This window comes from Oncorhynchus tshawytscha, linkage group LG13 (genome assembly GCF_018296145.1).
Source record: "Oncorhynchus tshawytscha isolate Ot180627B linkage group LG13, Otsh_v2.0, whole genome shotgun sequence".
In the NCBI taxonomy this organism is placed as follows: domain Eukaryota; kingdom Metazoa; phylum Chordata; class Actinopteri; order Salmoniformes; family Salmonidae; genus Oncorhynchus; species Oncorhynchus tshawytscha.
In genome coordinates this window covers 18,981,153-19,005,579 of record NC_056441.1, presented here as the reverse complement: position 1 = coordinate 19,005,579, position 24,427 = coordinate 18,981,153, and the positions used below count along the sequence as shown (strand labels likewise).

At 47.3% G+C, this 24,427-nt stretch overlaps 1 protein-coding gene across 10 annotated transcripts in view; it reads left to right on the top strand.

Moving 5' to 3' along the window:
* The window catches only part of LOC112236880 (adhesion G protein-coupled receptor B2-like), a 507,905-nt gene that overhangs the window by 135,373 nt on the left and 348,105 nt on the right, over positions 1 to 24,427 (top strand). For all 10 annotated transcript variants that reach the window (XM_042295299.1, XM_042295295.1, XM_042295293.1 and 7 more), the window contains exon 2: positions 14,315 to 15,197. In XM_042295299.1, coding sequence (XP_042151233.1) covers positions 14,330 to 15,197 — 868 coding nt within the window. In that variant the 5' untranslated portion in view covers positions 14,315 to 14,329. The remainder of the gene's footprint in view (positions 1 to 14,314; positions 15,198 to 24,427) is intronic.

Here is a 24,427-nt window from a genome sequence, read left to right as displayed (position 1 = left end):
TTTTATGCTCCCTTTTTTTTTGCATGTCCGTTTTTTTCCGCTGTCATTGGAATAAAAGATCCACGTACGGAACTACCTGCTCTCTGCGCTTGACTCCTCCACCCACCATTCATAGAAGTCATAACAACAACAGGCCTACAAGCCCTCAGTCCAGTCTCTCTCAGCCTATTGTGGGCAGTCTAAGCACTGATGGAGGGATTGGGCATTCCTGGTGAAACTCAGGCAGTTGTTGTTGCCATCCTGTACCTGTAACGCAGGTGTGATGTTCGAATGTACCGATCCTGTGCAGGTGTTGTTACATGTGGTCTGCCACGGCGAAGATGATCATCTGTCCGTCCTGTCTCCCTGTAGCCCTGTCTTGGGCTTCCCACAGTATGGACATTGCAATGTATTGCCCTGCCACATCTGCAGTCCTCATTCCTCCTTGCAGCATGCCTAAGGCAAGTTCACGCAGATGAGCAGGGACCCTGGGCATCTTTCTTTTGATGTTTTTCAGAGGCAGCGAAATGCCTCTTTAGTGTTTTTCTTTATTTCTTTATATTCTAAGTTGTAGAATAATAGTGAAGACATGAAATTATGAAATAGCACATATAAAATCATGTAGTAACCAAAAAAGTGTTAAACTAATCTAAATATATTTTATTTTTGAGATTATTCAAATAGCCACCCTTTGCCTTGATGACAGGTTTGCACACTCTTGTCATTCTCTCAACCAGCTTCATGAGGTAGTCACTTGGAATGCATTTCAATTTACTGGTGTGCCTTGTTAAAAGTACATTTGTGTAATGTCTTTCCTTCTTATATAATGCGTTTGAGTCAATCAGTTGTGTTGTGAGAAGGTAGGGTTGGTAAAAACCTAGCCCATGTTATGGGAAGAACAGCTCAAATAAGCGAAGAGAAATGACAGTTCATCATTACTTTAAGACATGAAGATCAGTCAATATGTAAAATTTCAATAACTTTGAAAGTTTCTTGAAATGCAGTCACAAAAACCATCAAGTGCTATGATGAAACTGGCTCTCATGAGGACCACCACAGGAATGGAAGACCCAGAGTTACCTCTGCTGCAGAGGATAAGTTCATTAGAGTTACCAAATTGCAGCCCAAATAAATGCTTCACATAGTTCAAGTAACAGACACATGTCAACATCAAATGTTCAGAGGAGACTGTGTGAATCAGGTCGATTTGCTGCAAAGAAACCATTACTAAAGGACACCAATAATAATAAAAGACTTGCTTGGGCCAATAATCACGAGCAATGGACATTAGACCGTTGGAAATGTGTCTTTTGGTCTGGAGTCCAAATTGGAGATGTTTGGATCCAACCGCCGTGTCTTTGTGAGATGCGGTGTGTTTTTCCCACCGTAAAGAATGGAGCAGGAGGTGTTATGGTGTGGGGGTGCTTGGCTGGTGACACTGTCTGTGATTTATTTAGAATTCAAGGCACAATTAACCAGTATGGCTACCACAGCATTCTGCAGCGATACACCATCCCATCTTGTTTGGGCTTAGTGGGACTATCATCTGTTTTTCAACAGGACAATGACCCAACACACCAGGCTGTGTACGGGATATTTTACCAAGAAAGAGAGTGATGGAGTGCTGCATCAGATGACCTGGCCTCCACAATCCCCCGACCTCAACCAAATTGAGCTGGTTTGGGATGAGTCCGACCGCAGAGTGAAGGAAACGCAGCCAACAAGTGCTCAGCATATGTTGGAACTCATTCCAGGTGAAGCTGGTTCAGAGAATGCCACGAGTGTACAAAGCTGTCATCAAGGCAAACGGTGGCTATTTGAAGAATCTCAAATATAAAATATATTTTGATTTGGTTAACACTTTTTTGGTTACTACATGATTCCATATGTGTTATTTCACATTTTTGATGTCTTCACTATTATTATATAGTGTAGGCAATAGTTAAAATAAAGAAAAACCCTTGAATGAGTAGGTGTTCTTAACTTTTGACCGGTAGTTTACATTTTTGGGACACAGTATATTTTACAATAGTACAATCTTTTGTTTGTTTTTAGTTGCATCCTTCAGCTACGCCTAACCCCTCCCATCTACTGTCACAGTTTTTATTTCTATATAGCAATGATTCTAGCTGTGTTATTTAGCTAGCCTCCTAGTTAGTTGTCACTACGTTGAGCGGAGCTGACAGTATGCTCTGAATTACCTGTAAGGAAGGATTATTTTACGAGTGTTCCCAACAATCGTGTGTCACCTCATCATGGATGGAGAGATGATAGAGCATCTTCAACGAGGAGCAAAGAAGGTATGTTAAGCTAGTTAGCTAGCTAGTTAAGTACACAATACATTAACTTTATAAACTCAGGCCTTCATTACCTGCATCTACTCTATCTTTGTTCATGGTAGGCTATAGCCAGTCCTGTTGAAGTGACAGTACTATTGAAGACAAGTTTGAAGACAAGCTGCTACAGCTTATTTTAGCCTAAGTTTTCACTGACTATTTCATAATCTGTGGTATTTTTCATCACTGTATCCCACAAAACAAGTTAGCTAGCAAACAAGTTAATGTGAATCAATTAAGATAGACATGATATAAACACGGCGGTTTGAAGAGGAAGTGAGACCTTTTTGTGTGTGTGTGTGTGTGTGTGTGTGTGTGTGTGTGTGTGTGTGTGTGTGTGTGTGTGTGTGTGTGTGTGTGTGTGTGTGTGTGTGTGTGTGTGTGTGTGTGTGTGCGCGTGTGCGCGTGCGCGTGTGCGTGCGTGCGTGTGTGTGTGTGCGTTTGCGTGTGCGTGTGCGTGTGTGTGTGCGTGCGTGTGTGCGTGTGCGTGTGCGTGTGCGCGTGCGTGTGTGTGTGTGCGTGTGTGCGTGTGTCAGCGTCGTGTGTATAGGTGGCAGGGAAGTCAGGCGCAGGAGAGTCAAAATGGAGTGTAAATGGAGTCTTTTAATAAATGTCCACAGAACATGCTCCATAACACTAAAACGTACAGACATGAAAAAACATGGGTACAAGGACCCGTCGCGCACCAACACAACAAAATAACAACACTGACAATTAAACAATCTCTGACAAAGACATGAGGGGAAACAGAGGGTTTAAATACACAACAGGTAATGAGTGGGATTGAAAACAGGTGTGTGGGAAGACAAGACAAAACCAATGGAAAATGAAAAAAATTGATCATTGATGGCTAGAAGACCGGTGACGTCGAACGCCAAGCACCGCCCGAACAAGGAGAGGCAACGACTTCGGTAGAAGTCGTGACAGCGTGTGTGTGCGTGTGTGTGCATGCGTGCATGTGTGTGTGTGTGTTTAAAACATTTGGGTCTCCATGACAATTCACTTTCTTGTGGACCCAAATGAATAAGACTGATACAGCACTGAAACATGTTCTCTTCCCTCGGGGTAAGATAGTGAAGGGAATGGGCATGCTTATGGATCTGCTGACCAGTGCAGGATCTAAGGTGGTCGTCACCATGATAAGGTAAGAACGATGACTTAGTCATTTTTGTTTGTGTGTTGTAGAGTTCTCTTTGGGTTTGTTTGTCAGAGAGAGAGAGTCACATTCATTAATATTAATATGAATTAGATCCTTCTTGGCCATTTGCATCTGGGCTTTCAACAACACCAGGTCACAGTCAGCAGACGACACTACCGAATCACTTTATTTGCTTTTACACAATTGTACTGTACTATTTTACTGTCCTCTGATCAGTTATACAGTAGGTTTATGTTGTGAGTATTTGTATTGTTTTTACTATGCCTCTATGAAAAACAGATTTTATCTCATCTCTCAGTAGATGAGATTGTTCCTCCTGGCCTGGGTGATGTCGGCAACTCGTTCCAGTACCCGTTCCTGCAAGCTGAATATCAATTATGTATATGTGTTGTATTGTACATAGTTTCTTTAATGTTTTTCTTTCTAAGGATTTGTTGTTGACTGTTCATAATAATGTATTTTATTGTGTAACCAAGTGCGATTAAAATTGATTTAATTGTAATTATTTGTCAACATCTCTACACAAAATACAAAATGGAAGAAAAATTTACTTTAAAAAAAGATTGATATAAATAAATACTAAAATATAGTTGTTGCATAGGTATTCATAGTCATGAGTTAATACATGTTAGAAACACCTTTGAGTTTTCTTGGGTAATTTGATGAGCTTTACACACCTAGATTGTGCAATATTAGCACATTCTTTTCATAATTCTTCAAGCTCTGTCAAGATGCTGGGGATCATGGCTAGACAGCATTTTTCAAGTATTGCCATAGATTTTAAAGCAGATTTAATTCAAAACTGTAACTTCCTCTCCCAGTGGCTCTGTATATCAGACTGAAACAGGTTTTCCTCTAGGATTTTGCCTGTGCTTAGCTAGTTATTTTTGTATCCTGAAAAAACTCCCCAGTATTTGCCGATGTCAAGCATACCCATACTATGATGCAGTCACCACCATGCTGGAAAATAAGAAGGCAGTTACTCAGTGGTGTGTTGGATTTGCCCCAAATATAAGGCTTTGTATTTGTGCCAAAAAGGGTACTCCGTTGCTGTGTTTATTTTTTGTAGTATTACTTTAGTGTCTTGTTGCATACAAGATGCATGTTTGGGAATATTTTTATTCTTCTTTTTCACTATGTCATTTAAGTCATTATTGTGGAGTCAATACAATGAGATTGAACTCTGTAACTGTAGCTGTTTTAAAAATCCCCAGTGACCTATGTGTCTGGGTGGTTTAATATATAATCCACGGCATAATTATTCACTTGACCATGCTTAAAGAGATTGTTATTGTTACTCATCTACCAATCGCTGCCCTTCTTTATGAGGCTTTCAAAAAGCTCCCTGGTCATTGTAGTTGAATGTGTGCTTGAAATACTTGACTGAGGGACCTTACATATGTTGCATGTATGTGGGACAAAGGAAGGGTTAGTCATTCAAAAACCACATCAACCCCTAATATTTCACACAGAGTCCATGTGATTCATGGGATTTGTTGAGGCAAATTTTCCTCCTGAACGAATTTAGACTTGCCTCAACAACTTAATGTATGCACTATATATCAAATTTGTATTCATCTTAAAGAAAGAATTGACATTACAGAGTAGATTTGTGTAGATTTGTTGACAAAAAATTACAATGAAATCCATTTTAATCCCACTTTGTAATAAGAAGAAATCCAAGGCACTGTATCTAGTATTGTAGAATATAATAATTTGTTACATGAATTAATGTAAACCATACCAGCAGTTGCTGTTTCAAAATAATACACGTTTTCTCTTTTTTACTTCATGTCGACTGAAGTCAACTTTAAAAGCTCATAACTCGGGTTCTGATAAAGATATTTCAGTGATTTAAAAATACCTGGATTTGGGACAGTTTGTACTTCTCAAACATCTAAAAGTCAAAATGTTACGATGTGAAAAGGTTTCCCTAGGCCACCACACATATGAAAGCCCACGAGGTAAGCCTTTAAAAAAAAACGAATAAAAATACCGGAAACAAAGTCTAACATTCAAAACTGATAAGTTGCCATGGTTACTCCGCGTTCGCTGGTTGTAGCTGTGCATTTCAAAGCAAGCATTCCCTGCTAATAAGTGAAAGCAGCTGTGGGTTGTGTGTGTTTTGTCTCTTTCTGTCACTTTCTTTTTCCTGTCTCTGTTCTTACCTGTGTGATCTCCTGCTTAGAACATTTCTTCACTGAGGAAGAGGAAGAGAAGGACAGAATGAGAGAGGGAGCTGAGCTGTGGGTGGCTGATATTGACTGGCTTTTGTATTCTAAATACTTTCGGGAAATGTCAATGCACATTGTTTCCGGCACAAGGGAAGTGTTCTACAGTTCCCCCAAAGCAACAATCAGCTGGGGATATTTCACTTCAGTAACTTTGGTTTATACATTATACAGCAGAAATATTGCAGGAACGTATGATTTTCTCTGTTGTCATACTATCTCTATGCTTTGTCCAGCTATCCCCCTATACCCCCCACCCCCCTCTATCCCCCTTCTCCCCCCTTTACCCCCTCTACTTGAGTGGTGCAGCATTCTAAGGCACTTGCATCTCAGTGCAAGAGACCCATAGGACGGCGTACAATTGGCCCAGCGTCGTTCGTTTTTTGGCCGGAGTAGGCCGTCATTGTAGATAAGAATTTGTTCTTGACTGACTTGCCTAGTTAAATAAAGGTGTATATATATATATATATATACAGTATATACATACATATATAAACTAACCCCCACTCTTTCCCCCTCTACCCCACTCTAATCCACTTTAACCCCATCTCCATCTATCTATTCATCTGATTTACAGTATCTCTCGCCTCTCCTTTCCCCCTCCACTCCTTCCCCACCCCTGATCCTGTCCTCTCTCTTCATCTCTCCACCCCAACACTCTTCTCTCTCTCACTCTCTCTTTCTCTCTACCTCTCCAGTCCTAGCCCTCTACCTGCCTACCTTCCATCTTTCTCCCCTCCCTCACTCTCTCCCTCTTTTCCTTTCATGTCTTTGTGAGACTCATTAGTGAAGACTAGCTGTACCCTCCTCACAGTCGCTCATTGTCACAGTCCTTTGTGGGGAGACTCTTGACATAACCCTGGCCCTCAGCCTCTTACCATCAGCCCTTCAGTTTCTTAAAGTGGCCTTTAGCCTCTCAGCCTCTTATAGCAGCCCTTTCATCAGAGAATGAAGATAAAAGCACACACACACACACACACACACACACACACACACACACACACAGTCATGCACATATAATATGCACACACACACACATGGTCATGCACATATGATATGCACATACACACACATGACATTGCATACTACTTTTTTGATAAGGCACAAAAGGGAAGTATTTGACAAAAATATTTTTCAACACCGTTCATTTATCTAGCTATCTAATTTTTGATTCCCTGGGCTCTGTGTAATTTCATTCTCTGTAGTATTTGCATGAGGCAGCTTCCCATAACTGTCCTACACCCTGAAATAGATCTGCAGTGTGTGTGTGCGTGTCTGAGTGTCTATACTTGGCCAGTACTGGACCTATTGTTACCCAGAGTAAAGCAGCTCTCTGTCAGCTCTTAATGGAAAACGCATCAGTGTATGAAGATAAGCAGCAGTCATGAAATGAACCCCTCTGTCTCTTTCTTTGTCTCTCTCTCTTTCTCTCTCTTTTCTCCTCTGTCTCACATTTCCCATTATATTTAATGAGTTGGTGCTCTGACACTTGGCAGTGATATCTGTCCTTGTCCTCTTCCAGAGGTGGTTACCCACAGTGGATCATAATGGACCATTTACACCTGGTTAGAAAGATCTGATCTCTTTTAGTGTGGCCACTATCCATTAATCAATGAACTGGTTGTATTAGAATAATAACCTAAGTGTACAGTATGCATTACAATAACAACCTGTTTCTGTGTCCTTCTGTTCTCTCTCTCTCTCTAACTCTCTCTCTGTCTCTCTCTCTCTCTCTCTCTCTCTCTCTCTCTCTCTCTCTCAATGTTATGAGGTGTGTGTATGTCTAGACTGTACTGTTAACCGTCAGAGCTGAGTGTGATCATTAGGGCTGTGATGGGCCACGGTTATTATTATTTTTGAAACAAAAGTTTTTGAACTTGTAAAGCATCATAATGTATCTTTGAAAATGAGCTACTAACATACCGTAGCTTTGGTGACACCCTTGGCTAATAAAGAAAAACATTTGACTGCTTGGAAATGTAGGAAATTAAGCTTTTCCTTATGTTTGAAATGTTTTATGGCCTTCAGTTTGCTGAGGCAATTATACAATCTTTGACTGTTTTTAGGGAGAACTACAAACAACAATTAAATTTATTTGAATGGATAAAGTTTTGGATAAACTGGGAAAATCAGGTTTTAAATCAGCATATTTTTGCATTATGATTAGCATATTATCAGTAATGACTGTCATTCAAACATCTTTGGCTGAGGGAGAGACGTGAGGGAGACCAATTAAATGAATGGATAAAGTTTTTGGTGGCAATCAGGTTTTAAATCAGCATATTTTGCATTATGATTAGCATATTATCACAAACAAAGTACGAAGGTGTTGAATTGATGTTAGTTTGAGCTGTAAAGGAAAGTTAGCCTACGAAGCTGGAAGGTTCCGGTTTCTTCTTGCATCGTAAAGTTATTCTAGCCTGTATGGTGTCATGGACATATTTTGAGAACAGTAATGAACCGTTTCAACATTTCTACATGTCTTATCGCATTATTCAAGAGTGTTGACTTCTGTGCTGCATGACTGGGGAGTTTAAGATGATGCAGCCCAGACTCCCAGTGCAGGCTGAGTGGAGCAGGCAGGGTGCAGCCCGGACTCCCAGTGCAGGCTGAGTGGAGCAGGCAGGGTGCAGCCCAGACTCCCAGTGCAGGCTGAGTGGAGCAGGCAGGGTGCAGCCCGGACTCCCAGTGCAGGCTGAGTGGAGCAGGCAGGGTGCAGCCCAGACTCCCAGTGCAGGCTGAGTGGAGCAGGCAGGTTGCAGCCCAGACTCCCAGTGCAGGCTGAGTGGAGCAGGCAGGGTGCAGCCCGGACTCCCAGTGCAGGCTGAGTGGAGCAGGCAGGGGGTGCAGCCCAGACTCCCAGTGCAGGCTGAGTGGAGCAGGCAGGGTGCAGCCCAGACTCCCAGTGCAGGCTGAGTGGAGCAGGCAGGTTGCAGCCCAGACTCCCAGTGCAGGCTGAGTGGAGCAGGCAGGGTGCAGCCCAGACTCCCAGTGCAGGCTGAGTGGAGCAGGCAGGGTGCAGCCCAGGGGACTCCCAGTGCAGGCTGAGTGGGGCAGGCAGGTTGCAGCCCAGACTCCCAGTGCAGGCTAAGTGGGGCAGGCAGGGTGCGCTCCATGGGGAGCCCAGACTCCCAGTGCAGGCTGAGTGGAGCAGGCAGGGTGCTCTCCATGGGGAGCCCTGATTCCCAGTGCAGGCTAAGTGGAGCAGGCAGGGTGCTCTCCATGGGGATCCCTGATTCCCAGTGCAGGCTAAGTGGAGTAGGCAGGGTGCGCTCCATGGGGAGCCTAGACTCCCAGTGCAGGCTGAGTGTTGCAGGCAGGGTGCGCTCCATGGGGAGCCCAGACTCCCAGTGCAGGCTAAGTGGAGCAGGCAGGGTGCTCTCCATGGGGAGCCCAGACTCCCAGTGCAGGCTAAGTGGAGTAGGCAGGATGCTCTCCATGGGGAGCCCAGACTCCCAGTGCAGGCTAAGTGGAGCAGGCAGGGTGCGCTCCATGGGGAGCCCAGACTCCCAGTGCAGGCTAAGTGGAGTAGGCAGGGTGCTCTCCATGGGGAGCCCAGACTCCCAGTGCAGACTAAGGGGAGCAGGCAGGGTGCTCTCCATGGGGAGCCCAGACTCCCAGTGCAGGCTGACTGGAGCAGGCAGGGTGCGCTCCATGGGGAGCCCAGACTCCCAGTGCAGGCTAAGTGGAGTAGGCAGGGTGCTCTCCATGGGGAGCCCAGACTCCCAGTGCAGGCTGACTGGAGCAGGCAGGGTGCGCTCCATGGGGAGCCCAGACTCCCAGTGCAGGCTAAGTGGAGCAGGCAGGGTGCGCTCCATGGGGAGCCCAGACTCCCAGTGCAGGCTGACTGGAGCAGGCAGGGTGCGCTCCATGGGGAGCCCAGACTCCCAGTGCAGGCTGAGTGGAGTAGGCAGGGTGCTCCCGGACTCCCATGGGCTGAGCCCAGACTCCCAGTGCAGGCTGACTGGAGCAGGCAGGGTGCGCTCCATGGGGAGCCTAGACTCCCAGTGCAGGCTGAGTGTTGCAGGCAGGGTGCGCTCCATGGGGAGCCCAGACTCCCAGTGCAGGCTAAGTGGAGTAGGCAGGGTGCTCTCCATGGGGAGCCCAGACTCCCAGTGCAGGCTGAGTGTTGCAGGCAGGGTGCGCTCCATGGGGAGTCTAGACTCCCAGTGCAGGCTGAGTGTTGCAGGCAGGGTGTGCTCCATGGGGAGCCCAGACTCCCAGTGCAGGCTAAGTGGGGCAGGCAGGGTGCTCTCCATGGGGAGCCCAGACTCCCAGTGCAGGCTGACTGGAGCAGGCAGGGTGCGCTCCATGGGGAGCCCAGACTCCCAGTGCAGGCTAAGTGGAGTAGGCAGGGTGCGCTCCATGGGGAGCCCAGACTCCCAGTGCAGGCTGAGTGGAGTAGGCAGGGTGCTCTCCATGGGGAGCCCAGACTCCCAGTGCAGGCTAAGTGGAGTAGGCAGGGTGCTCTCCATGGGGAGCCCAGACTCCCAGTGCAGGCTGAGTGGAGCAGGCAGGGTGCAGCCCAGACTCCCAGTGCAGGCTGAGTGGAGCAGGCAGGGTGCAGCCCAGACTCCCAGTGCAGGCTGAGTGGAGCAGGCAGGTTGCAGCCCAGACTCCCAGTGCAGGCTAAGTGGGGCAGGCAGGGTGCGCTCCATGGGGAGCCCAGACTCCCAGTGCAGGCTGAGTGGAGCAGGCAGGGTGCTCTCCATGGGGAGCCCTGATTCCCAGTGCAGGCTAAGTGGGGCAGGCAGGGTGCGCTCCATGGGGAGCCCAGACTCCCAGTGCAGGCTGACTGGAGCAGGCAGGGTGCGCTCCATGGGGAGCCCAGACTCCCAGTGCAGGCTAAGTGGAGTAGGCAGGGTGCGCTCCATGGGGAGCCCAGACTCCCAGTGCAGGCTAAGTGGGGCAGGCAGGGTGCGCTCCATGGGGAGCCCAGACTCCCAGTGCAGGCTGACTGGAGCAGGCAGGGTGCGCTCCATGGGGAGCCCAGACTCCCAGTGCAGGCTAAGTGGAGCAGGCAGGGTGCTCTCCATGGGGAGCCCAGACTCCCAGTGCAGGCTAAGTGGAGCAGGCAGGGTGCTCTCCATGGGGAGCCCAGACTCCCAGTGCAGGCTAAGTGGAGCAGGCAGGGTGCGCTCCATGGGGAGCCTAGACTCCCAGTGCAGGCTAAGTGGAGTAGGCAGGGTGCTCTCCATGGGGAGTCCAGACTCCCAGTGCAGACTAAGGGGAGTAGGCAGGGTGCTCTCCATGGGGAGCCCAGACTCCCAGTGCAGGCTGACTGGAGCAGGCAGGGTGCGCTCCATGGGGAGCCCAGACTCCCAGTGCAGGCTAAGTGGAGTAGGCAGGGTGCTCTCCATGGGGAGCCCAGACTCCCAGTGCAGGCTGACTGGAGCAGGCAGGGTGCGCTCCATGGGGAGCCCAGACTCCCAGTGCAGGCTAAGTGGGGCAGGCAGGGTGCGCTCCATGGGGAGCCCAGACTCCCAGTGCAGGCTGAGTGGAGCAGGCAGGGTGCGCTCCATGGGGAGCCCAGACTCCCAGTGCAGGCTAAGTGGAGTAGGCAGGGTGCGCTCCATGGGGAGCCCAGACTCCCAGTGCAGGCTGACTGGAGCAGGCAGGGTGCGCTCCATGGGGAGCCTAGACTCCCAGTGCAGGCTGAGTGTTGCAGGCAGGGTGCGCTCCATGGGGAGCCCAGACTCCCAGTGCAGGCTAAGTGGAGTAGGCAGGGTGCTCTCCATGGGGAGCCCAGACTCCCAGTGCAGGCTGAGTGTTGCAGGCAGGGTGCGCTCCATGGGGAGCCCAGACTCCCAGTGCAGGCTGAGTGTTGCAGGCAGGGTGTGCTCCATGGGGAGCCCAGACTCCCAGTGCAGGCTAAGTGGAGTAGGCAGGGTGCTCTCCATGGGGAGCCCAGACTCCCAGTGCAGGCTGACTGGAGCAGGCAGGGTGCGCTCCATGGGGAGCCCAGACTCCCAGTGCAGGCTAAGTGGAGTAGGCAGGGTGCGCTGCATGGGGAGCCCAGACTCCCAGTGCAGGCTAAGTGGAGCAGGCAGGGTGCTCTCCATGGGGAGCCCAGACTCCCAGTGCAGGCTAAGTGGGGCAGGCAGGGTGCTCTCCATGGGGAGCCCAGACTCCCAGTGCAGGCTAAGTGGAGTAGGCAGGGTGCTCTCCATGGGGAGCCCAGACTCCCAGTGCAGGCTGAGTGGAGCAGGCAGGGTGCAGCCCAGACTCCCAGTGCAGGCTGAGTGGAGCAGGCAGGGTGCAGCCCAGACTCCCAGTGCAGGCTGAGTGGAGCAGGCAGGTTGCAGCCCAGACTCCCAGTGCAGGCTAAGTGGGGCAGGCAGGGTGCGCTCCATGGGGAGCCCAGACTCCCAGTGCAGGCTGAGTGGAGCAGGCAGGGTGCTCTCCATGGGGAGCCCAGATTCCCAGTGCAGGCTAAGTGGGGCAGGCAGGGTGCGCTCCATGGGAGCCCAGACTCCCAGTGCAGGCTGACTGGAGCAGGCAGGGTGCTCTCCATGGGGAGCCCAGACTCCCAGTGCAGGCTAAGTGGAGCAGGCAGGGTGCTCTCCATGGGGAGCCCAGACTCCCAGTGCAGGCTAAGTGGAGTAGGCAGGGTGCTCTCCATGGGGAGCCCAGACTCCCAGTGCAGGCTAAGTGGAGCAGGCAGGGTGCTCTCCATGGGGAGCCCAGACTCCCAGTGCAGGCTAAGTGGAGTAGGCAGGGTGCTCTCCATGGGGAGCCCAGACTCCCAGTGCAGGCTAAGTGGAGCAGGCAGGGTGCTCTCCATGGGGAGCCCAGACTCCCAGTGCAGGCTAAGTGGAGCAGGCAGGGTGCGCTCCATGGGGAGCCCAGACTCCCAGTGCAGGCTAAGTGGAGTAGGCAGGGTGCTCTCCATGGGGAGTCCAGACTCCCAGTGCAGGCTAAGTGGAGTAGGCAGGGTGCTCTCCATGGTGAGCCCAGACTCCCAGTGCAGGCTGACTGGGGCAGGCAGGGTGCGCTCCATGGGGAGCCCAGACTCCCAGTGCAGGCTGACTGGAGCAGGCAGGGTGCTCTCCATGGGGGAGCCCAGACTCCCAGTGCAGGCTGACTGGAGCAGGCAAAGGGTGCGCAAAATCCATGGGGAACCCAACTCCCATGTTCAGGCTCAAAAATACCTGTGGGTGCAGGCAGGGTGCGTCCCATGGGGACTGCCCAGACTTTCAGTGCAGGCTGCCACTGGAGCAGGTTCAGGGTGCGCCCATGGGGAGCCCATGATTATACTCCCAGTGCAGGCTAAGTGGAGGTAGGCAGGGTGCTCTCCATGGGGAAATGCCCAGACTCCCCCAGCTGCAGGCTGAAAATCTGTCATTCTGCCGGAACAGGGTGTTCGCCATCATTGGGTGCGCTCCAAATAAATAACAACAAAATATAACCCATATGAGTGGGTAGAAACAGTCAACTTCAAAAGGGTTTACTCATAATGAGTTAAACTCACATTTCCATCATGAGGGAGACAGACTGGTTTGGAGTGTGTGTGCATGTTATCATGAGGTTAATTGAGTTGAGCGTACACCAGTCGATAGAGCTCACTCAGTGTTTCTGCCATTAAATCTTCATGCCCATGCTGAGGCATTTGAAAGCCTCTTAGAAGTGAACGTGAGGTAACACTGAATAAAATATGAATGAACGGTTGATTTTCTTTAGCTTTTTTTGCGGCCCTTATTGGATCAGTATGTCTGTATGTCTGTATGTATGTCTGTATGTCTGTATGTATGTCTGTATGTCTGTATGTCTGTATGTATGTGTGTGGATATGTTTGTGTGTGTGTGTGAGTGTAAGCGTGTATGTGTAAAGATCAGGCTGGTGGCACTGTGACGGCGAGGGTAATGGTTTGCCCCATCGCCTTAGGTTAGACACTCGGCATGGTGTGTGTGTGTGTGTGTGTGTGTGTGTGTGTGTGTGTGTGTGTGTGTGTGTGTGTGTGTGTGTGTGTGTGTGTGTGTGTGTGTGTCTGCAGGGGTTAGTCTGTCCCAGCAGGGCTGTGTGGAGTGGGGTACATTGTTCACGTCTCAACAGCCAAGTCATCGGCCCCTTTAATCCAGCCCGCCAGGGGAGAGTGTGTGTGTGTGTGTGTGTGTGTGTGTGTGTGTGTGTGTGTGTGTGTGTGTGTGTGTGTGTGTGTGTGTGTGTGTGTGTGTCAGAGGCAGAGCGACCTTCATGACGGAACCATGACCATAAACTTTGTTATTATTAGACTCTGAAGGGGGAGAGACTGTGCGTGAGAGAGAATGTGAGGGAGAGAGAATGTGAGGGAGAGAAATGTGAGGGGAGAGAGACTGTGAGGTATAAAGATTGTGAGGAGAGAATATGAGAGAGAGAGACTGTGAAGGAGAGAGCATGTGAAGAGAGAGAATTGAGACTGATATTGGTATATCACATTCTCATTCTGCCAGACATATTGTTTTGGAATTGATTTCTGCTTTCTCAAAAGTACTGACTGTTCTCTCTTCCTTCTCCTCTCCCCATTTCTGCCTCTCTCCTTCCCTCTCTACATCTCTCCCTCCCTTCTCTATATCTCTCTCACTCTCGCTCTACCTCTCTCCCTTCCTGCCTCCCTATCTCTTTTTCTGCAGGACGAATGACATAGGATGAACACTACTGGCGGGGTGTGTCTGTGTGTGCTGTCGTCCCTCCTCGGTGTGGCCTGGGCCGTGGCTGCTCTAGTTCCTCTAGCTCTAGCTCCTCTTTCTACCCTGGCCGCTGCCTATGGGGCTGCCAGTGGCGTCTCTCCCAGGGAGGCAGAGGGTGGCAGCCTCCCCTCCCAGTGCTCCAGCCTGGTAGCAGGGGTACTGTATGGATCTTTCTCTCTGAGAGAGCTGTTCCCATCCCGGGTGCCGGGCTGTTCCTGGTCGTTGGAGAACCCCGATCCCACCAAGTATTCCCTCTATCTCCGATTCACCCGTCACCCCTCCATCTGTCAATCACACTCCCCCATGCTCCTCCCACTCGACCATCATCTAGCCAATCAGAGCTGCCCGCTGGATCTACAGACATCAACTCAGGACGTGATAGACCTTTGCGGCAGCCAATTAGAATCGGAAGGACCATATTCATTTTTACAGTTTGACAAGAACTTTGTTGAGTTATGCCTGTCGAGACTACCGTCACCTGATGAACCGCCGGTAACCAAGGAAACGCTAGAACTCCGGCTAGTCGAGGTTTTGCTAATCAACAATGAGAACTCCAGCCAGTTCACCTGTGGAGTACTCTGCCGATGGTTTGAGGAGTGCCTGCGCAATGGTCGTCATGGAGACGGTGACGCTGCTGACGGTGACGGTTGCAGAGTTACTCAGACGGGGTGTGTGTGTCCTAACAACAATGTGGTCATGGCTCAGCCTGTACCCCTTCTCCCGTCAACGCCCCATAACAACGGATCGCTGTTACCTGAGGATTGCTGCGTCACAGAGCTGCACCATAACAATGCCATTGCCTTAGCCCCCAGGGACGTCAGACAAGGTAAGGCGGTGCCTCACTTCACTTTGGTTTTGCTAACACACTAGCTGTCAATCAAGCAGATTGCTGTTATTGGTTGTCTGATCTAGTTAAAAGCTGTAAAAAAGTGCTAATGCATTTTTTATTTGACTTCAGAGTGTCAGACATATTGGGTTGTTGAGTCTAATGTGGTGTTTTTGTCTGCTATATTTCTTCAAAAACATATTATAATATAATGAATATATCTTATAATATAATGAATATAAATTATCCAGGGCTGAAGTTTGACTCCAAATGGTCATGGACTTCTGAATTCTGCTTGATAAAGGTTCTATTTATCTTATTGACTTTCAAAAATGCCAAACATCAAGAAGCCCTAACGTTACTTATAACAGACTTAAAATATGTATCAGAAGTTCATTATTTTTTAGGTATATTTTAATACCTCCTCCTCAGAGTGGTAGAGAGGTGGGGCTGCTGGTGAGGATGTGTACACTGACTCACTGATCAATCTGTGGGTGTGTGTGTGTGTGTGTGTGTGTGTGTGTGTGTGTGTGTGTGTGTGTGTGTGTGTGTGTGTGTGTGTGTGTGTGTGTGTGTGTGTGTGTGTTTGTGTGTGTGTGTGTTTCTTTGCTTGTTTATCCATATGTCTAATTGTTGACTAGCTTCTCAGTTGTTGCTCTGTGTCTATGAAACAGATCTTAGAAAGTAAGAGTTGACCATCTGCTGTGTGATCACTGTTGACCATCTGCTGTGTGATCACTGTTGACCATCTGCTGTGTGATCACTGTTGACCATCTGCTGTGTGGTCACTGTTGACCATCTGCTGTGTGATCACTGTTGACCATCTGCTGTGTGATCACTGTTGACCATCTGCTGTGTGGTCACTGTTGACCATCTGCTGTGTGGTCACTGTTGACCATCTGCTGTGTGATCACTGTTGACCATCTGCTGTGTGGTCACTGTTGACCATCTGCTGTGTGGTCACTGTTGACCATCTGCTGTGTGGTCACTGTTGACCATCTGCTGTGTGGTCACTGTTGACCATCTGCTGTGTGGTCACTGTTGACCATCTGCTGTGTGGTCACTGTTGACCATCTGCTGTGTGATCACTGTTGACCATCTGCTGTGTGATCACTGTTGACCATCTGCTGTGTGGTCACTGTTGACCGTCTGCTGTGTGGTCACTGTTGACCATCTGCTGTGTGGTCACTGTTGACCATCTGCTGTGTGGTCACTGTTGACCGTCTGCTGTGCGGGTACCATCTGCTGTGTGGTCACTGTTGACCGTCTGCTGTGCGGTCACTGTTGACCATCTGCTGTGCGATCACTGTTGACCGTCTGCTATGTGATGACTGTTGACCGTCTGCTGTGTGGCCACTGTTGACCGTCTGCTGTGTGGTCACTGTTGACCGTCTGCTGTGTGGCCACTGTTGACCGTCTGCTGTGTGGTCACTGTTGACCGTCTGCTGTGTGATCACTGTTAACCGTCTGCTGTGTGGTCACTGTTAACCATCTGCTGTGTGGTCACTGTTGACTGTCTGCTGTGTGGTCACTGTTGACCGTCTGCTGTGTGGTCACTGTTGACCGTCTGCTAAAATGGAATTGCAGTATTAAGATGTTTTAAATGACAAGAACAGGTTTACATCAACAGACAAACAAAGACTAATATACATACTTAGTGAAACAGTGCTGTGTTAGATAACATTTTAAACACCGTCACATACAACTTTTAATGCACTGAAAAAACTGGACATCTGCCTACCTGGAGGTGATCCGTCACATATTACCATCTTGCATGATGTCTTTATAGAGGCAGTTCTGTTTTCTGTACTGATAGGCTGATTGTGGGCCAGCTTGACTGCTTTCTCCTAACGAGAATCCAATACTCTAATCAGATTTTACAAATACTCCTGGTCAGAGAACAGATGACCTGCCCTGCCTTCTCTGCCCTCGGCCACACGCACGCACACACACACGCACACTCACACACACACACACACACACACATGCACACACATATACACACACACACACACACAAACACACACATGCACACTCACACACACAAACACACACATGCACACACACACCTACATAAACCCACACAGCTCTGCCCTAAGCCTCGGGGGTGATGTTACCTTGCTGATGGGAAGGTTATCAGGCGACACAGTGGATCAATGGGACAGATACAGTAGAGTTCATTATCTAATCAGAACACATAGAGAAAGAGAGAGGGGGGTGATAGGGGGAGAGAGAAATTGAGAGAAATTTGACAAACAAAGCCTTCTCATGCCTTGTCGATTTCAAAAAAGCTTTCAACTTAATTTGACATGAGGGCCTGTTCTACAAATTGATGGAAAGTAGTGTTGGGGAAAAACATATGACATTATAAAATCCATGTACACAAGTATGGGGTTAAAATTGGCAAAAATCACAAATTTCTTCACACAGGCTCGGGGGTGAGACAGGGATGCAGCTTCAGCCTCACCCTCTTCAACATATATATCAACGAATTGGCGAGGGCACTAGAACAGTCTGCAGCACCAGACCTCACCTTACTAGAATCTGAAGTCAATTGTCTACTTTTTGCAGATGATCTGGTGCTTCTGTCCCCAACGAAGGAGGGCCTACAGCAGCACCTAGAAATTCTGCACAGATTCTGTCAGACCTGGGCCCTGACAGACCTGGGCCCTGACAGACCTGGGTCCTGACAGACCTGGGCCCTGACAGACCTGGGCCCTGACAGACCTGGGCCCTGACAGACCTGGGCCCTGACAGACCTGGGCCCTGACAGTAAATCTCAGTAACACAAAAATAATGGTGTTACAAAAAAGGTCCATTGGCCAGGACCACAAATACAAATTCCATCTAGACACCGTTGTCCAACAGCACACAAAAAACGATACACACCTCATCCTAAACATCAGCACCACAGATAACTGTGAACAAAGCTGTGAACGTTCTGAGAGACAAGGCAAGAAGGGCATTCTATGCCATCAAACGGAACATACATTTCGACATGCCAATTAGGATCTGACTAAAAATACTTGAATCAGTTATGTAACTCATTGCTTTTAAAGGTCTGGGGTCCAGTTAACAAACAAGAATTCACAAAATGGGACAAACACCAAATTGAGAATCCTCCATGTACAACGTTAAACACCAAATAATGCATGCAGAGCAGAATGATCAAAATCCAGAAAAGAGACGTAAAATTCTACATCCACCTAAAAGGAAGCAATTCTCAAACCTTCCATAACAACTGGAGAAGAGTCCCCTAAGCAAGCTGGTCCTGTTCACAAACACAAACAGAACCCACAGAGCCCCAGGAGAGCAACCTGATTAGACCCAACCAAATCATTAGAAAACGAAAGATAATTACTTCACATATTGGAAAGAATTGACAAAAAAAGCGTATTAAACCAGAATGCTATTTGGGCCAAAAGAGAGTACACAGTGGCAGAATAACTGACCATTGTGACTGACCCAAACTTAAGGAAATCTTTAACTATGTATTTACTCAGTGAGCATTGCAGACCTGGCTCTCAAGAGAATACAGGCTATGTTCAAACTGGAGGTGGAAAGTGAGCTGCACTTCCTAACCTCCTGCCAAATGTATGACCATATTAGAGACACATATTTCCCTCAGATTACACTGACCCACAAATCATTTGACAATCTCCCATATCTAGTGGGTGCCATCACAGCAGCAACATTTGTGACCTGTTGCCACAAGAAAAGAGCAACCAGTGAATTTTCAAACACCATTGTTAATACAACCTATATTTATTTGTATTTATTTACCCTTTTGTACTTTAACTATTTGCACATCGTTACAGCACTGTATATAAGCAATTTCACTTTCGTTTTTAAAATCTATTTCACTTGTTTCCCATGCCAATAAAGCCCTTAAATTGAAATTGAATTGAGAAAGAGAGAGCGAGGGAGAGGGAGAGACAGAGAGAGAGGGGGAGGGGGAGACAGAGAGAGAGAGAGAGAGAGAGAGAGAGAGAGAGAGAGTGGGGGAGGGAGGGAGGGAGGAAGAGAGAGGGAGGAAGAGAGAGAGAGAGAGAGAGAGACAGAGAGGGGGAGAGACAGAGAGGGAGAGAGGGTGAGAGAGAGAGAGAGAGGGGCGGGGAGAGAGAGGGGGGAGAGAGAGAGAGATAAAGAGGGGGAGGGGGAACGTGAGGAAGAGAGAGAGAGGGGAGAGAGAGAGAGAGAGAGAGAGAGAGAGAGAGAGAGAGGGAGAGAGAGGAGAGTGAGAGAGAGAGAGAGAGAGAGAGAGAGAGAGAGAGAGAGAGAGAGAGAGAGAGAGAGAGAGAGAGAGTCTGCGCATATTCTGCACACCCCTCCACCTGTTACTGTGGAACATTACAGAAGCCGTTTCCATGGAGACAAAGCCAGATTTCAGATTTAGATAGGGGTAATGTCACACATAGGTTTTTTACAAACTGTGACAACTCTTTTTGTGTTTGTTCGTTTGTTTGTATGTTAGGTGTCTAAATGTTTGCGTATTTGTGTGTTTGCTTGTCTCAGAATGTGTATATGTATGTGTCTCCGTCTACCAAGATACATTTCACTGTAAGTGGACAGACCTCGAGAGTTGTCTGCATCAGAGTCCATCAAGATATGTCAGTACAGAACACCAATACATAAAGTATTGTGAACTATAAGACTGGGTAGATAAAGAGTACAGATAACATTTTATAATCAGCTTCAATTTCAGCTTCTCTTTCAGCTTCACTTTCAGCTTCACTTTCAGCTTCTCATTCAACTTTACTTTCAGCTTCACTTTCAGCCTCACTTTCAGCTTCTCATTCAGCTTCACTTTCAGCTCCTCTTTCAGCTTCTCATTCAGCTTCACTTTCAGCTTCTCATTCAGCTTCACTTTCAGCTTCTCTTTCAGCTTCTCATTCAGCTTCACTTTCAGCTTCTCTTTTAGCTTCTAACAATTCAAGCTCAAATAGAGAGTCAATGCATTGGATTTTTGAGCCCCCTTATCACTAGCTTGCATTCACTGTGTTGTCTTGAATTGCGTATATCTTTTCCCTCAGCTTTGAGCTTATGTTGTGTTTGAATATATAGAGGTAGAGAAACATTGTCTGTTGATTTTATCTCGATCTACAAAGCATTTGGTAATTTATTTCATACTGTTTTATCAGGTATTTTGCCTTAAACTCCACTTGGAGGTGTAACTAGTATTTTCAAGACGGACATAAAGAAACAGAAGTTGCACATACAATTTGACAAAATATGTTGGATATTTTCACAAGATGATATGTTAGGATGAAGACACAGTACTGTGTTAAGTTCTTCCTTCAGTGGATATGGTATAGAACATAGCTATCCAGATAACGAAGGCATTGGATAATGCTTGTGCATGTGTGTGCATGTATTTGTATGTGTGTATGTCTCTGTGTGTGTTTGTCTCTGTGTGTGTATGTCTCTGTGTGTGTTTGTCTCTGTGTGTGTATGTCTCTGTGTGTGTATGTCTCTGTGTGTGTATGTCTCTGTGTGTGTTTGTCTCTGTGTGTGTATGTCTCTGTGTGTGTATGTCTCTGTGTGTGTATGTCTCTGTGTGTGTTTGTCTCTGTGTGTGTATGTCTCTGTGTGTGTATGTCTCTGTGTGTGTATGTCTCTGTGTGTGTTTGTCTCTCTGTGTGTATGTCTCTGTGTCTGTATGTCTGTGTGTGTGTATGGTGTATGTCTCTGTGTGTGTTTGTCTCTGTGTTTGTAAGTCTCTGTGTGTGTGTATGTCTCTGTGTGTGTGTGTATGTCCCTGTGTGTGTATGTCTCTGTGTGTGTAAATGTCTCTGTGTGTGAGTGTGTGTGTGTGTATGTCTCTCTCTTTCTCTCTGTGTGTGTGCATGTCTCTGTGTGCATGTTTGTGTGTACGTCTCTCTCTTTCTCTCTGTGTGTGTGTGCGTGTGTGTGTATGTGTGTATGTCTCTCTCTTTCTATGTGTGTATGTGTGTGTGTGTGTGTGTGTGTGTGTGTGTGTGTGTGTGTGTGTGTGTGTGTGTGTGTTTGGCAGCTGCCTAACTACCAGTAGCAGAGTGTGCTCTTTTCACCTTTCTTTAGGAAAACACTTTAACCTTTAACAAGCTACCAATCTCACACCCCATCACACACACACACTGTTCACAGACCTCAGTGCATGGTCCGTTAGGGGAGGAAATATGGTCGATGAATAACACAAATAAACAGATCGGCACACTATCGACCTGAACACAGATCTCATTGTTTGCTCATGCAAGGCCCCTTGAGAGGTGGAGGGTTTTAATCTGACACACACAAACATTCACACAAACACAGAGACAACTGTGCACTCACACAGGAATACACAGACACACACACACACACACATCCCACGTATAGTACCTAGAGCCATAGCTGAATTACTGAATATGTACACAAGTGTCTTCTCTACTTCATTCAGGCCTACTTTCTGATGTCAAGCTGTGTAGGCACACACACACACACACACACATAAGCACACACACAGGGTCATGTAAGTAGGAGGAGGCTGATTAAATGGGCTCTCAGCATATACATGACTGAGTGCCAAGTGTTTGTGAAAATCAGATCAGAGTATTCCCCTGTCATTCATTAAACTAAAAGAAGACTGTGATAACATGAGAACACACACACAATGTTTTTCTCCCTCTCTCAGATGCACACGTCTAACTAAAAACATTGGATACTTCAGCTGGAGTTTTATTGCTAATTTTTTATGTCAAAGTGTACTAGAAGATAATTGCAGTTTTTCCCAACAAGATCTTCAGATTCAGACTTTGTCCACATTCTCCAAACGTCAAATTTAGAAGTTTCAAGTTTTGTTAGTTGTATGTACGTGATACATTGTCCAACAAAATGCTTACTTGTAGGTTCCTTCTCTACAATGTAACAACAATAGGAAATAATAACAAATAATACGTTGCTCCAAAAGTCAAATTTTGAAGTTGTTTTTGAAACCCTGGGTTGCCACGGTCAATTGGTTGAGGAACCTGCTGCTGTAGCTGTCATGGTTAAATGTAAGCATTCATTCTAAATTCAGTATTGGGATATTTTGAACATTTGTCCAGCAGTGGGATTGAGGATGTGATCCTCGGAGCCGGAGCGTGATCCCCGGAGCCGGAACGTGATCCCCGGAGCTCATGGCTTACACTCATCCTCCACAATGCCCTATCAAAACCCAAGTCTATTTAATAGTAGTCACCGATGCCCCTAGTTACGGGTTTTGAGGGCATCTCAAAACATCCTCAGGACATGGATTGATGTCCAATTTGGAAGTGAATCTTGAGCAACCTGGCGTTTTTTTCCTCAACACACAGGCACATGGTGTAAGTGAACTGAGTTGTCTCTTAGCTAAACCTCCACTCCCTGTTTCACCTGACTCCATTACTGTCACTCTGTTTTACACACCCACACACACGCGCACATACACACACAAGTTTTTCCCTAACCCTGAACATAATCGTAACCCTAAGTCTTAAACAAACCCCAACCTTAACCCGAAACCCTAACCTTTTAACTTCTAACCCTAACCCAACCCCTAAACCTAACTCCTAACCATAACCCTAAACATACCCTCTAAACCTAACCCTAACCCTACACCTAACTCCTTACCCCCCCCTCCCCAACCCCCATACACACACACACACACACACACACACACACAGAGAGCTCTCTACAGGAATGATTAGAGCAATCAAAGTTGTATTTATGTGATCAAGGAGTCATATTTACTTGCTATAACCTGTGTGTGTGTGCGTGCGTGAATGCATGCATCTGTGTGTACATCAGTCTGTGTCGTCAGGGTGCTGTGTCGCTATCTAGGCAGTGAATATGTCAGCATGATGGATGGCGGATCCCTCTCAGTACTCATTCTCTTGGTGATGAAGAGCCAGGGGGTTAGGAGGCAGAGCTGTGATCTGGATCCAGAGATGGAGCACCCTCCCCTGGGTCACCTTGTCTGCAGCCTCCCCTGTCAGAGACGGAGCACCCTCCCCTCGGTCACCTAGTCTCCAGCCTCCCCTGTCCCTCCATGGCCCCCAAAAACATCTTATTCTTTGTTTGTTATCACATGTTCTATTTGATTGAGGTTTGTATTTTGTGTATAACAGTAAATATTTGTAAATGTGTAGTAATGACTGCATATACAGTACCAGTCAAAAGATTGGACATACCTACTCATTCAAGGGTTTTGTTTATTTTTACTATTTTCTACATTGTAGAATTATAGTGAATACATCGAAACCATGAAAAATGCACATATGGAGTTATGTGGTAACCAAAACAGTGTTAAACATATCAAAATGTTATTATTTATAGTAGCCACCTTGATGACAGCTTTGCACACTCTTGGCATTCTCTCAACCAGCTTCACCTGGAATGCTTTTCCAACAGTCTTGAAGGAGTTCCTACAAATGCTGAGCGCTTGTTGGCTGCTTTTCCTTCACTCTGAGGTCCAACTCAACCCTAACCATCTCATTTGGGTTGAGGTCGGGTGATTGTGGAGGCCAGGTCATCTGATGCAGCGCTCCATCCCTCTCCTTGGTCAAATAGCCCTTACACAGCCTGTAGGTGTGTTTTGGGTCATTGTGCTGTTGAAAAACAAATGATAGTTGCACTAAGCGCAAACCAGATGGAATGGCGTATCGCTGCAGAAGGCTGTTGTGGCCATGCTGGTTAAGTGTGCCTTGAATTTTAAATAAATCACTGACAGTGGCATCAGCAAAGCACCCCAACACCATCACACCTCCTCCTCCATGTTTCACGGTGGGAACCACACATGCGGAGATCATCCGTTCACCGACACTGTGTCTCACAATGACACGGCGGTTGGAACCAAAAATGGCATATATTGTAATCCACTGGTCTAATGTCAATTGCTTGTGTTTCTTGGCCCAAGCAAGTCTCTTCTTCTTGTTGGTGTCCTTTGGAAGTGGTTTCTTTGTAGGAGTTTGACCATGAAGGCCTGATTCACACAGTCTCCTCTGAACAGTTGATGTTGAGATGTGTCTGTTACTTGAACTCTGTGAAGCATTTATTTGTACAGCAATTTCAGAGGATTGACTGACCTTCATGTCATTGTTCTTTGCTTATCTGAGCTGTTATTGCCATAATATGGACTTGGTATTTTACCAAATGGGGCTATCTTCTGTATACCACCCCTACCTTCTCACAACACAACTGATTGACTCAAACGCATTAAGAAGGAAAGATATTCCACAAATTAACTTTTAACA